The 15,246-nt window shown below is 52.7% G+C and overlaps 1 protein-coding gene across 1 annotated transcript; it reads left to right on the forward strand.

Annotated features, from left to right (window-relative positions):
* The first annotated feature begins 12,653 nt into the window (after positions 1-12,653).
* On the forward strand, positions 12,654-13,616 carry LOC129326431 (olfactory receptor 52E4-like). Its single transcript, XM_054974589.1, has one exon. The coding sequence runs from the start codon at positions 12,654-12,656 to the stop codon at positions 13,614-13,616; it is 963 nt and encodes a 320-aa protein (XP_054830564.1).
* The last annotated feature ends 1,630 nt before the right edge of the window (positions 13,617-15,246 follow it).

Raw genomic sequence — 15,246 nt, forward strand, 5'->3', positions numbered from 1 at the left:
GGAATTACTGATCAGATGGGACCCACCTGAAAAATACAACAGATGCTACGATCAGCAAAAGACAGTAGAGACCCCCTCACCTCTGCAGGAGTATACCGTATACCCTGCAGCTGTGGACAAGTTTACATCGGGACCACAAAGCGTAGCATCCAGACAAGAATAAAAGAACATGAAAGACACTGCAGACTTGGACAACCTGAAAAATCAGCAGTGGCTGAACATAGCCTAACGCAAACAGGGCACAGTATCTTATTCCAGGACACCAAAATACTGGACAACACTTCCAACTACTTTGTCAGACTGCACAGGGAAGCCATTGAAATTCACAAGCATAAGCAAAACTTCAACAGGAAAGAAGAAACCTTAAGAATGAACAGAGCATGGTTTCCAGTTCTGAAAAACACCAGGCTAACAAAACACTCTATACTCGACAATAGCCCTGCAGAGAAGATTAGCACATCAAGTACCAATCCATATGCAAAAGAACCTCCTCAGGATTCAGTGAAGCCTCCCGCCATTAGCATTCCACACCCTGGGAAACTCTTACAGAATGACTCAGCTCAACCCCACCCCTCCTGAGTAGATACAAATGACCTACATCTTTTCCACACTGTGACACTGAGAGATCTCTGTCTTTTGGTGCTACACCTCTGAAGATGCCAGCCACAGCTGCTGGCGAAACGTCAGGAACTACAATGCCAAGACCACGGCAATACAGCCCGGAAAACCCACAACAACCATCGTTCTCCGGCCATGAAAACCTTCGACAATACGTCCTTTAAACACTTTTTTCTTTTGTTTATTCTTTCCTCTTATGGAGTTCTTTCCAACTTGAATTCCTCCAGTAGGTGAAACCAGATATTCCAAGCAGACAGGGGGAGGGGCCTCCATGCTCGATTTGGGGCTGGCTACGAACACAGATTTCATGCCACCTTCTTCAGGAGCGTGTCACCTGTTGTTAACACGAATCCATCAATCTACTTTCAACCTTTCTTAATACGTCTCCCACCCTTATAGGCGCCGTTTTATACTCACATTAGCTCTAGGAGGAAACAACCCCAATTCAATTCTCTCTCATCCTGGATAGTGAATGAAGTTACATTCTCTTGCGTACTGGCCAATACAAACTGTACCTTTTAAATACCCATAGATTGATTGAGAACACTCCTTCTTAAAGGTGCAGCACATAATTCCCACACCACATTAAACGATCACCATTTCACAAAAACCACTTACAAAAAACAACTTAAAGACAATTCATTGTTCAACCCTTTTGGCCTGACAGTATCAAGTTTATGGATCCAGAAGGCTTCCCGGCGGAGAAGCCAAGTTTGTAGAGAGCCACTGCTATTTCCGTGGATGACTTCCAATATCATCACCATGAGAGCATTCTCCGGATGTCCCTGCTCTCTGAAGTGTTGTGTAAGGGGGGCTTCCTGAATGTTATTGTGGACAAGTGACACGTGTTCTAGTACTCTTACCTTAACGGGTCTTGAGGTGCACCCAACATATATCAATTCGCATGGGCACTCCAAAGCATAGATGACCCCCTTAGTCTGGCAATTGGCAAAATGGTCAAAGACAAGCCTATTGCCTCCAAAAACAATCTCCTTCCCTTCCCAGAATACATTACATACTTGACAGTGGCTGCATCTGAAATTACCTCGTGGTAAGTTGTATAATTTATCTTTATCTTTGATGTCAGCCCGTATCAGGTCATCTCTCAAGCTTTTAGTTTTACGGAAGCCAATTTTAGGCTTGAGTTCACAGCCTCTAATACCTTCTACCAACTTCCAATGCTGGAAAACTATCTTCTTAATTTGATTGGCTCTCGGGGTAAAATCCAATGCCCACACAATTCTATTTTCCCGGTCCCCTCCTGCTGGTTCGAAAAGCGATTCCCTTCCTACATCGTTTGCCCTCGCCCAGGCTGTCTGTATGACTTTTTGGGGATAGCTAGCATCAGGAGTGGAGCAGGTGGCTATGCCCACTCCGATCTTAACCCAGCTGGTATTAGGAGCGGAGCAGATAGCAATTCCCACCCCCCGCTTTCACCCAGCTGGTATTAGGAGTGGAGCAGGTTGCAATACCTGCCCCCCTGCCTTAACCCAGCTGGTATTAGGAGTGGAGCAGGTGGGAATACCCACCCCCACCTTAACACAGCAGATATTAGGAGCCAATGCCCATCCCCTCCTTCAGCCAGCTTCAACTCAATGCCCATCCCCCCCTTCAGCAAGCTGGTATTAGGAGTGGAACAGGTGGCAACGCCCATCACCACCTTAACTCAGCTGGTATTAGTAGTAGAGCAGGTGGCAATGGCTGCTCCCTTCAGCCAGATGGTATCAGGAGTGGAGCAGGTGGCAATGCCCGCTCCCCCCACATTAACCCTGTTGATATTAGTAGCGGAGAAGGTGGCAATACCCGCCCCTGCCTTAACCCAGCTGATATTAGGAGTGGAGCAAGCGGCAATGCACACCCCCACCTTAACTCAGCTGGTATTAGGAGAGCAGATGGCAATGCCCACCATCCTCCTCATCACAACTGGCATTAGGAGCGGAGTAGGTGGCTATGCCCCCTCTCTGCCTTAACACAGCTGATATTAGGAGCAGAGCAGGTGGCAATGCCCACCCCCCCTCACCCAGGTGGGATCAGGAGCAGAGAAGATGGCAGTGCCCATCCCCTTCACCTAGCTGGGATCAGGAGTGGAGCAGGTGCCAATGCCTACCCAGTGCCTTCACCTGGGTGGGATCAGTCACAGAACAGGAGGCAATTCCCTTCAGGATAAGAAGATGAGCACGTGGCAATGCCTGCCCCCTTCAACCTACTTGAATACGGCACTGAGCAGGTGGCAATGCCCACCCCCCTCCTTCACCGGCTGGGATCAGTGATGGAGGAAGAGGGAATACTTGCCTGCCCGCTCTCCCCTTTCTACAGCCCATTGTATTTTTCCCCACAATGGGCTTTGTTTCTAGTAGGTCCATAATTTCATATCCCACCGTGGTTTCTCCTTGTGAAGGTTGGGTCTCTTTGTTGTCTGAAGAGAGCAGGAGAAACTAGCCCCCCCTCAAGACAAATCTATTTTGAGCTGTTCCAGCCAACAGCAGCTGTCCGAGGCTGCTCCAGTGCTCCAGGGAAGGGCTGTCCCGGACATACCAACCTGGAGGCGGGCACAAGGGCGTTTATAGCCATGATCGTCACCAGTCGCTGAGTTCAGTTGGCATCACCAAGGCAAAGGCACCGGAGGAACATCAGAGGCAGCATGGCACATGGAGGGATATGGCTGACCGGTAAGTCCAGCCAAACACCACAGGCAGAATTGACAGAGATCAGTCGTGTGCCTGAGAAAGCAGGAGTGAAGGGCTCTCAAGCGAGCCCTAGAGGTCAGGAGGGAGGGGTGCTTGGGCTCCCCTGTCCGGACCTCTTGGAGGATCACATGAGTGAGCCTGCTGGCCCTTCTGGCTCAGTGTTGCCTCTGGCCACGACTCTCAGCTCTTCCGCCCCACTCCTGCTGCCCAAAGCTTCTGAACTATGCCAGAGGTTGAACTGGCGACCTTCTGGGGGCAAAGCAGGGCCTTCCGTGCACCTGGAATCACAGCAAGGCCTCCACCTCCAGCCCCGATCCCCATTCCTCGGACAACTGGGACTGTCTCCACCAAGAGCTTGGGGGGCAATGCCAACCTTTCGCCCGATGTGGAGCTGCTGCTGCGTGGCTCATAGAGGACCCAAAGGCCTTTTTGCCCTCTCCTTGGAAGCTGTGCCTCTCCCATAAATCCATGCTCCCAAGTGAGCTACGCAGCCAGTGCCCACAGAATGAGCCTTCCCCGCCTACCCTGATCCCCCACAATTCAGGGTAGGGAAGGAAGGTAACTGGGACAAATATCCCCCCCCCCCGCCCTGTCAATTAGACCCTCATTCTTTATTTTTTATTTATTGGGAGGGACATCCGGCAGTATCAGATACCCAGAGAAAGTGTGCCGGGGCAAGGGGGGGACCGTAGGACGCCTGCAGGGGCCAACCCCTTCCTGGCCCCAGAGAGGCACAATCACAAGCTCTCCTTTGCACGTGGCTTTTCCTCACCCGGGAAGTGTCTTTGCTCTCACAACTCTCCCCTCCGAAGCACACTCTGGTGTGAAGCAGAAATACCAGGGCAGGGCCAGCGCTGAGGCCCCGATCCTGAAAACTTCCCTGTTTTGCCCTCCCTTCCTGGAGCGTTTGGAAGAGAAGGTGCCGTTGGCTGCCCCATGTGTGCGCACAATGAGTGCCCGGGCACCACACTGAGAACTGATGTGGTTGGCTGAGAGGGTGGGGTGCTGGAGGCAGCAAGACCACCAGGGTCTGTGCAGCACCCACGCCACCCTCGTGTGCCCGCCCTGGTGGGTGCGGCAGCTGAGATGCGGGGAGTGCTCCAGGCTGCTTCTGACCGGACTCCTTTCCACGGCCTTTCAGAACGCAAGTGACACCATGCGCCGTCTTTCCCACCCCCACCCCCCACCAGCCAGCCTCTCTTTCCCACCAGGTCTGTTCAGTCTCCCATGCAGAAGCAGCAAATGAGGGCCAAGCAGAGGCTCTGATGTGCCGAGAAGAAGCTGTGCCAGAGGGAGGGGTTAACTTTCCACTTCGTCTGCACCAGCATGATAACAGCCCTTCAGGGCCTCCCCACCCGTCTCTGGGTGGGTCTCATGCCAAAGACTTAGCATGGCCACGGAGGGGTCCCACGGAGGGAGGAGGAGAAGTGGCAGGAGGGGCAGCCATTCTTTCGGGACAGGCATGTTGGGGTTGGTCCCTAGCTGAGCCCAGGAGCAGGCAGGTTTAGGTGGGTGGCCATGTTGGTCTGCAGTAGACCCAGACATCACAGAAGCACTTACCGTGAGCAAATGAGTTAGTCAAGGAAGAGACTCATCTGCTTTGGCCTCGCTGCCCCTCAGGGGATGCGGAAGGAGAGCCAAAGGAGCTACAAAGGCTCAGAGATCTCCGTTCTCGAAAGCTTATGCTACACTAAAGTTGCATCTGACGAAGAGAGCTGTGGCTCTCAAAAGCTTAGGCTACAATAAAGTTGGTTAGTCTTAAAGGTGCTACTGGACTCTTTACTCTTTTGCGACTACAGACTAACACGGCTGACTCCTCTGAATCTATACCCTCAGTCCTATTAACCAGATGTGCTCTGGGAGTTCCCAGGTGTGGGCGGATTCAGTGTCGGGTTGCCAGGTCCCTCTACCCTCCTCCTGGTGGTGGTGGTGGGGGGGACTGGCCCTTACCTCGTGTTTCCTGCGCAGTCAGTCTTTGCGCACGCACCCCCCCCCCCCCAGTGCTTGCACAATGACATCACTTCCAGAAGTGATGTCATCCTCACGCCAGCCACAGGAGCACAGTCCTGAGCGCTGCATGGGGCAGACTCAGCCTTTTGGGGGCCCAAGCCAGCCCCAAAGGAAGTGCAGGAAAACCCTGTGGCTACTGTGACAATGTCCCTTCCGGAAGCGGCGTCGCTGGGCCCTCCAGGAACACGAGCCACTCATGTGTGCTGAAGGTGCCTGCCGGTGGCAGGCGGCCTCTGGGAGGGCTTTCGATCTCGCGGCGATTGCTGGCAGATCGGCAGGCGAGGGGACAAGTCCCTGGGAGTTTGCCCACCTCTGGCAGGCACCTGGGAACCCTAATTCAAGGTAGAGTGGGAATTATTTATTATTATTATTTATTTAACATATAGTCCGCTCTCTCTGTGAGCAGGCTCAGAGCGGATAAAAACAACATGGAAGGGGGCTTAAACCTGAGCCCCCTGCACTAGGGTTGCCAGCCTCCAGGTAGTGGCTGGAGATCTCCCAGAATTACAACTGGTCTCCAGGCCACAGAGATCAGTTCACCTGGAGAAAATGGCTACTTTTGGGGGTGGATTCTATGGAATTACGCCATGCCAAGGTCCTTTCCCTCTCCAAACCCCACTTTTTTCAGGTTTCTCCAGGTTTCACCCCCCTAGATCTCCAGGAATTTCCCAGCTTGGAGCTGGCAACCCTACCCTGCACTGTTTTCTCAACCTGGAATGACCCACGGCTCTGATCTGATCAGGCCCATAACGGGCCCTTATGTTCCCAGTACTGATCTCCTCGGCATGAATGTCACCAGCAAGTAAAGTGGTCCAAAGAGGCTGTTATGAGCCTGAGCCTGCATAGTGAGGCCTAGTGGCTCCAGGGAAGCCTGTACTAGAGTGACTGCAGGGCCTACATTTCCCAGGTCCCTTTTGGGTCCTGTGATTGGTTAAGTGGGGATTTGGAGGGGAAAATTGCACCAATAGAAAAGTAGGGTGGTGGTGCCTGGGCAGAAGGTATAAAAGGCCTCTCCACAGCGGGAGGGGTTCACTGCTGGGGAGCAGAGCCGGAGAGAGGCTGTTGCAGACGGAGGGACCCTCGTCAGAAGGGTGAGTCAGATTGAAGCCAGTCACCACATGCTTGCCAATGCCACCTTTCAACCCAAAGACCCTCTTAAATAAAGTTGTTTATTATTCTTCCTGGGTCCTTACACCTCATTCGGTCACATATAAAGTAAAACCTACTGGGAAAGAATAAACAAAAGAGGTTGGTTGGGTGCTCTGGGCCCTTCCGAGGAGACCTGTACCAGAGTGGTGGCAGCCCACAGAGGGCTTCCCTGGGCCCCTGCCTACAACAGGCCCTGTGGGTCAGTCCAGCGCTGATCGAGGCGGGGGGGGGGGTTACAAAGAAAAATGTTCCAGGACGGAGAGAGCAGGATGGAGGCTGTTTTTGTATTGTTAAACACATCCCTTTCCCAACTGTGTAGAGGGGCACGATCCACCAGGAAGGACTCCTGCAGAGTCAGTTCAAGGCATTCTGTTGCCCTCAGCAAGACACGGGCTCTGCAGACCCTTCTCACAGGTGCCTCTTAAAGTAGGCTCTAGTGAAGGAGTGTCTGCTCTTGACCAGGCCCAGACTCAACTATGGGCAACGCACAACCTGGGAGAGGGTTCTCCACAACCGCCCACAGATCATAGGATACCCCAATGTGACTGCCTGGGTTGCGAGTCCCGTTGGTTCAGACCGGCTGTTCTCCAGAGAACGAGGGTCCCTTCTGGTTCTCCGTGCCAATTCTCCAATGTGCTTGCAGGTGGCTGAACCTCCTCAGTGGATGCCCTCATGTCTCCTGTGAACAACGCCACTGCCAGACCCTCCACCTTCCTCTTGATCGGCATCCCGGGCCTGGAGGCTGCCCAGTGGTGGCTGTCGATCCCTCTGTGTCCCATGTACATCTTAGCTGTGGTGGGAAACACTGTGCTCCTTGTGGTCATCAAGACAGAGCCCAGCTTGCACGAGCCCATGTACCTTTTCCTGGCCATGTTGGCTGTCACCGACTTGGTCCTCTCAACCTCCACCCTGCCCCTCATGCTGGCCATCTTCTGGCTGGGCCCCAGAGCAATTGGCTTCCACTGCTGCCTGACCCGGATGTTCTTCATCCATGCCTTCTCCGTGGATACGAACCAAAACACTTGGGAACAAAAAATACATACACAAGCAATGATTTTCTGGAAAAATGAAGAATTTCCTTGATGTGCTCAGTGCACAATACTACACACTTTAAACAACATGTATATACATACAAAGACCTGAAAGTCTCAATACAACGAGTGGGGGTGGTTGTGGTCATAAATGCTCCGTGTCCCTTTAAGAGAGTCCCACAGGAATAATTCAGCAATCTCGTAATATTATTTTCTGTAAATAAACTCTGGAGACTGTCATCCAAGAAATTGTTCCTTTAACCAAAAGGGGAAAAGGAACTGAAATTGTCTATTTCAAAGGTAAGTCGATGGAACTCGTAGACAGAGAAGAATGCAAGCTTCCTTTGTTGGTAAATTCCAAAGCAGATCGGGGAGTTCCGCAGAACCCCCCGGCCCTACAAGCTGCCGGCTTGATGATCCAGCTTGTTTCACGGGACTTCCACTTCCTCCGGGGCCAGCAAGACTTCCATCACAGCAAATAGACACCATCGTAAGCAGAGATCACGCCGTGATTGTCCTGTGGTGCGTTAAATGTATTGTGCATGAGAATCTCTGCTTATGTTTGGGGTGTTTGGGGTTTTTTCACCTGTTTGTGCCCACGTCTACTCTGTACCCCAAAATAAAGACTGTAGGAGCACATATAATACACCTCCATATTCCGTGGACTCTCCCCTGAAGGGATATACCGGGTTTTTTTTATTGGGCTGCCTCCCAGAAGCTGGTGTTGGGAACAGCCTTAATATCATATTTTTGATCATTAGTATGGGTTTTCTTTCTGCAATTACCTGCTTCAGGTTAACTTCTAGAAAGGTGTCAGGGGCTGTAAACTTTGAGGTGCTGAACCCCTCATCTGAACCTGCTTTCATCCAGGGCCAAGCTACACGTGACGAATGACACTTGAACAGCAAGTGTATTCCTCCCTGTTCACTTGCCCTCCACTTAATCCACTTGCCGTTCAAGTGTCATTCGTCACGTGTAGCTTGGCCCCCAGAATCCAGTAACTCAGATGTCAGTGGGAAAATGGTTGTTTTTGGCTGTTAATTACCAGCACGGCACTTTTAACATCTAGACACCAGAAATCAGACACAGGTGACTTTCATTCTTACATTTATTTTCTTTGGACTCTCAGAGGAATTTTTAAAAAAAGAACAGGATTTTTCTTACATGTACACTTACCTATTATTTATTCCTATTGCACCCCGCCTTTCTCAACAATGGTGACCCAAAGCACCGCACATCATTCTCCTCCCCTCCATTTTGCCCTCACAACAACCCTGCAAGGCTAGATACTCTGAGAGTGTATGGTTGCCCACTCTGGGTTAGGAAATTCCTGGAGAACGGGGTGGGGCTGTTGGAGTCTAGTGAAGCCAGGTTAGGAGGAGGAGAGCTGTATTATATGTGCTCCTACAGTCTTCATTTCGAGGTACAGAGCTTTTCGGTTTCCCCCAATATTTGTGTTTTGCTCTGCCGATTGGGAACTGGGAACCAACTTCAGCTTCCGTGTGTGCTTCCCCGCTCCCCCCCCCCCGCCCCGTCTGCCCCGATTCTTCTCCTGGAGGTCAGCTGTGGCCCCTTGAGTCGCATCTTGCGTGCTTCACCGCCCTCTAGTGGCCTGACCAGAAATACACAAAGAAACACCGCACTCCGGCTGCCTCCGTTTCTGCGCCTTCTACCTCTGAGCCTTTTGGCCTTGGTGGGGGAAAATGTCCAAGACGCATCTGGGGAGCTTGCCAAACTCATCCTGTGGCTGCATCTGCACATCACTGCGTGTTGTGGTGGTGTTGCCCTACAGCGATCCTTTGCTACAGGGTCTTCCTGCTTGGGGGAATTAATGGTTGCCCTACAGCAAGGGCAGCAGCAGTTCAAGACCCAGAGAGGGAGGTGTGGCTGCTCCCCCCCACCCCCCACCCCCCCGAGCCAGGCCTGGATGAAGACCCCCCCACGCAACAGGCGCCCCAAGGGGGAAAGCAAGGGGCAAAAGAAGCGCCTCGTTGCCGTGTTTATTGGATGGCCCATCCTGTCGATCACACTGACTCTGTGTAATCCACCTTGAGCCCAAGTGAGAAAGGGGGCTATACATTACATAAATAAGTAAATGCGGAACGTACAGCTGCTTCCATTTCATGCAGAAAACGTTATTAAGAATTCGAATCCGACAAGTTTGACACAAGACAATTTTCGTGGACTCGGCAATGAATCGGTCAGTCAGAAGGCGTCCCCTGCCTTCAGGCTTCCGAGGAGCCTCATGTTTGGAAGGGCTTCCCCAGAGATCTTCACCTGGTGCTTCGTGGCTCACTTCAGGGTGCTCAGAGAAGAGGGTAGCCTCACAGAAACATCCAGTTGTGGGGAGGGGGCTGCGGGGCCATCGAGTCCATCCTAGTAGCTTACAGCTTGCTTTGTACTGTGAAAGGGAGGGGGCCGCTTTAAGGACAAAGTCCACGTGCGGCATGTGACTTTCGGAAAAGAAGAGAGGCTAGATGCCCCTCGAACAGCCATGCTGAGTCTGGGAACCTGGGCAGGTCATGAGGGGGAGGGCAGGGAGGGTCGCATCAGTGCTTAGTTCTCGTGTCCCCTTCTTGCATATCCAGGGTAAGGCCAATTGCCACTTTGGGGTCAGGTAGCAATTTTCCGCAGGCCAGTTTGTCCAGGGATCCTGGAGGTGTTTTGCCATCTTCTGGGCATGGGGGTCACTGGGGGTGTGGGGGGGGAGGTATTTGTGAATTTCCTGCATTGTGCAGGGGGTTGGACTAGATGACCCTGGAGGTCCCTTCCAACCCTTTGATTCTATGGTTCTAAGCAGAAAATGAAGATGGGGTGCGGTGCCAAAAGCAAAATGAATCACATCCTCTGGGCGCAGATTCCCCCCCCCCCCCATTTATTTGTAATAGACCCAGAGATTTGCGCATGCGAAGCCAGCGAAGGCAAGCAGCACAGATAGACGGGGGGGGGGGCGGAATAGCCCCACCCTCTGTTAGGAAACGAAGGGGATTTAACAGCAGCCCTGACTTACCGGAGCCTGTGTGGTCAGGGGGTTACAACAACCTCAGAGGAGGAACGAGGAGAGCCAGGCTCAAATCCCCGCAATGCCACAGGAGATTTCTGACGGGGGGCCAGACTCAGCCTCTCAGCCCGGCCTACCTCACAGTCCGTTCCACTCATCCAGTATTCCAGCTGCCGTTACATGTTGCGAGCGCAGCAAGCTACGGAGTTGGCATGTGGAGGGAGCTGGGGCAGAGCCCCTCGTAAGTCTACAACATGGTTTCCCTCGTGGCAATAAAACTATCGTGAGTGTGGCCAGTTCAACCACTTGGGCAGGGAGAGTCCGGAGGGGGGGGGGGTTCTGGCAAGTCTCCGGAGCTGCAAAAGTCCTTCCTGGTGGTCCGACTCTTCTAACTGCCAAATGGGAAGGCCTCACTTGAGACTCTCACGTCTCTGGAGACCAGGCTGAGCTGCTGAGAGGCCTGCTGGGGATCACCAAGGTGATGCCATAAATGCAGCTTCCAGCTCAGCCAGGCAGCCTCACAGCCCCAGCCAGGATGCAGCTGCTGCCAGCCCCTCACCTGGACATCCCCTTCGACTCCGAGGAGAAGCAGGCAGCCAGGACCCTCGCCAGGTGAGTGGGCCAGACTCTCGATCCTGTGCAGAGGGGGAGGCAGCTGTGGAGGGCATTGCGGGAGCTGCTGTTTCCTCTTTCAGCAACTGCCACCAAACTGGGTCTGGCTTCTCAGTTGGGACTGATGTTTTCGTGGAGCGGAGGCACCCATCCTTCATCTGCACCCTGCATCTCCCTGCCCCTGGGTGGCCTGACTCTGTGGCCCTTGTACAGCAGCTGCTGCGGTGAGCGATTCCGTCCTCTGTCCCGGCAACCGCATCAGAGTCCAGGCACACAGGGAGGCAAGTCTTCCCGCCACAGAGCGCTCAGTGCCTGCACAGCTCCTGAGCCACTGGAGCATCGCCCCTCACCCCTGGCATCTCCTCCACAACCTGCACCTGAGAAGCACCAGCCACACAGCAGCTCCTCAATGGCACCTGCTGTGATGCTGGCAACACGGTGTCCATTCCTGCCCCCCCCCCTCCAAGCTATACTCAGGGAATTCTGCAGCTGGGGAGGCAGCCATTGCACTTGGAAGGGCTCCGCTCCGGGGTGGAGCACATGCTCTGCACTTAGTGGGTTGCAGTTCAGTATGCAACAAAGATCTGCAGCAGCGCTGTGGAGCAAGACCTTTACTGGAGGCCTGTGGGTGGCGGTCGGGTGGCAGACATGTCCCACACGGCATGTGCTGATGCTCCATGGCTCATCGCTGCTCTTCCCATGTTTTTTTCTGTTTCACGAGGAGCAGACATTTTCTTTCCTTTATGCTGCAAGAGAGGATGTCTGTCTTTCTCATCGCATCCTCTGATGTGCAGAAGGCATGGCTCGTTCCCACAGCCAAGCACTTGTTCAGTTCTGCCCAGGAAAGGGTGCAAGTAAATGGGCACCCTGCCCTCGCTTCCCAGCACCTCGCCCAGGCCCCTCACCCGTTTCCTACTGGATGCCGCTAACCAGAGGGCTGGCCGAGTTGCTTGTTTGAGAATTCACCTATTGGAAGAACCCTCGCTGTTGGGGTAACACTGTCCATGGGAATCGTTCCTGGTTGGGCTGATCTCCTCTAACCGGCCATGGTTTTTCTTCTGTTTTCTTCTGTGTTCCAGTGGAACCAATGGGTGGGCTACTTGCTATGCTGCACGCAAGCATGGTCATGCATTTGACATGTGGACAAAGCCAGGAAGTGTATGCGCGTGCCTCCAAGCACATATGTGCATGTTTTGCACCCGCAAAAAAGGGGAGAGGTGGCTGAAAGGCGTAAATGACAGTCAGAAACACAAGCCTCAGAAATCCACATTGCAGCTGCTCCCGTCTTGCCCTTCTTGGTCCTCCCTATTCCGCCTTCCGGAAACAAGCAACGAAAGCCGCCTCCTCTCGGCCTTCTGCCTCCCCTCCCATTCTGACTCCTCCGTCTCCCACATCTCTGTTTTTGCCTCTTGGCTTCGATGCGGTACTTTCCTGCTGCAGCTCCACAGCTCTTAAAAAGAAGGACCCGTGTGCAGAAGGAACCATGTGGAATAATGCTCACTCGTTTCTCATCCTGGCAGGGACTTGCGTGAGTGATACAGGAGGATGCAAACCTACAATGCCACCCACTTCTACGCACCCACGTTCGTGCTGCTGGGAGTTCCTGGGCTGGAGGAGGTCCACGCCTGGCTCTCCATCCCTTTCTGCATCGGGTACCTCATCGCACTCCTGGGGAATTTCACCATCCTCTTCATCGTGAAGACAGAGGCCAGCCTCCACCAGCCCATGTTCTATTTCCTCTCCGTGCTCTCGGCCATCGACCTGGGCCTGTCCACCTCCACCATGCCCAAGATGCTGGCCATCTTCTGGTTTGGCCTGGGGGAGATCAGCTTTGGGGCCTGCCTGACCCAGATGTTCTTCATCCACACCTTCACGGGCATGGAATCGGTTGTGCTGGCTGCCATGGCCTTTGACAGATATGTGGCCATCTGTCACCCTTTGAGATACACCTCAGTCCTGACTAAGTCAAACGTGGGCTGGATGTGTTTGGGGGTTTTCCTGAGACCGTTCCTCTTAGTCCTGCCCCTTGCTTTGCTGTCCCTGCGCCTTCCTTTCTGCAGTGGCAGGATCAATATTGGCCACACTTACTGCGAGCACATGGGCATCGCCAAGCTCTCCTGCGCCGACATCAGGATCAATATGGTCTATGGCTTGTTTACGATTGCTTTCCTCATGTTGGATTTGCTCCTGATTGTTCTGTCCTATGTGCAAATCCTTCGCACTGTTTTCCGGCTGCCCTCCAAGGAGGCCCGGCTGAAATCCCTGGGCACCTGTGGCTCCCACGTGGCTGTGATTTTTGTGTTCTACACACCAGCGTTCTTCTCCTTCCTCACCCACCGCTTTGGCCGAAACATCCCCCATTATGCCCACATCCTCATCGCCAATCTCTACGTGATTCTTCCCCCAGTGCTCAACCCGATCATTTATGGGGTGAGGACGAGAGAGATCCGCAGGAGAATAGCCGAAGCTCTGTGGCACAAGGGGCACGTTTTTTCTAGATTCTCTTGATTCTTGTAAAAATAATTCTATAAACAGTGTGTGTCACATTTTCAGAGAATCATAGGTTTGGAAGGGACCTCTAGGGTCATCTAGCCCAATCTGCTAGCACAATGCAGGAAATTCACCACTACCCCCCCACCCTCGACTGCCCCAGTGGCCCCTGCTCCGTGCCCAGAAGATGGCAAAACACCTCCAGGATCCCTGGCCAAACTGGCCTGGGGAAAATTGCTACCTGACCCCAAGGTGGCAATCGGCCTTACCCTGGGCATGTAAGAAGGGGCCACAAGAACTAAGCCCTGATGTAACCCTTCCTGCCCTCCTCGTCACAATCTGCCTAGGTTCGCAGAATCAGCATTGCTGTCAGATGGCCATCTAGCCTCTGCTTTAAAACCTCCAAAGAAGGAGAGCCCACCACCTCCCGAGGAAGCCTGTTCCACTGAGGGACCACTCTGACTGTCTGAAAGTTCTTCCTAATGTTTAGCCGAAAACTCTTTTGATTTAATTTAGTATTATCTGCAAATTTAATAAGCATTCCCTCTATTCCTTCATCCAACTCATTTATAAAAATGTCGAACAGAACGGGTCCCAGGACTGATCCCTGAGGAACTCCACTTGTCACTCTTCTCCCAGAGGATCAAGGAACCACTAACTAGCACTCTTTGGGTGCGATCTGTCAACCAGTTACAGATCCACCTCACAGGAATCGGATCCAAACCACGTTTTACCAGCCTGCCAACAAGAGTATCATGCGGGACCTTATCAAAAGCCTTACTGAAATCGAGATAAACTCCGTCCACAGCATTCCCCTGATCCAGCCAGGTAGTAACTTTCTCAAAAAAAGAGATAAATTTAGTCTGACGTGACTTGCTCTTGAGGAACCCGTGCTGGCTCTTAGTAATCACAGCCATCCTTTCCAAACGCTCAAGGACTGACTGTTTGATGATTTGTTCTAAGACTTTTCCAGGTATGGATGTCAAGCTGACAAGTCGGTAGTTACCTGGAGCCTCCTTTTTTCCCTTCTTGAAGATGGGGCGGGGGGGGGGAACGACGACATCAACGGGACTATTTCTTGAAGCCTGGCCTTCAGTAGGCAACGGCTGTCTAGGTTTGGCCCAGTTTTGAGCATCTGTAGTAGGCAGATAGAAAGGTGCAGGGCAAACATCTTAAAGCCAGGATGGTCTTGGCATGAAATAATTTACTGTTGATCATGTGTCTACAGAAGGCTCACCTGAACAGAGCCTTCACAGGGACTCCTGCAAATGGGCAAAACCAAGAACGGCCCATACAAGCTCATTCTTGATGAAGGCCCCATCTAATCGAATGGCTTGCCTCCTGAGGTTAGGGAAGTTCCCACTCCTGGCTTTCCGCAAACTGAAAATGAAATTATTCTGGGGGGTGTTTTTTGCTCAGGTAGTGCTGTGATAGGTAACTCAGCATGCCTTGGACTTTGGGGGGGGGGTCCTGCATGTGTCTCTGTGAGTATATTTTACTTTTCTGATAAGCAAGTGGCTTCTCTTTGCCTCCTGGCTCCTCCTCTCTCCTTGTCTCCATTGAGAAAGACTGGAGTCCAGCAGCACCTTGGAGACCAACTAGATTTCCAGGGTATGAGCTGTATCTTATGAAGGCAACTTTGACTCTC

The sequence above is a fragment of the Eublepharis macularius genome, chromosome 3, assembly GCF_028583425.1.
Source record: "Eublepharis macularius isolate TG4126 chromosome 3, MPM_Emac_v1.0, whole genome shotgun sequence".
Lineage (NCBI taxonomy): Eukaryota > Metazoa > Chordata > Lepidosauria > Squamata > Eublepharidae > Eublepharis > Eublepharis macularius.

What these genes read in the sequence shown, in the direction of transcription:
- LOC129326431 (XM_054974589.1), top strand. Translation starts at nt 12,654, where the DNA reads ATGCAAACCTACAATGCCACCCACTTCTACGCACCCACGTTCGTGCTG.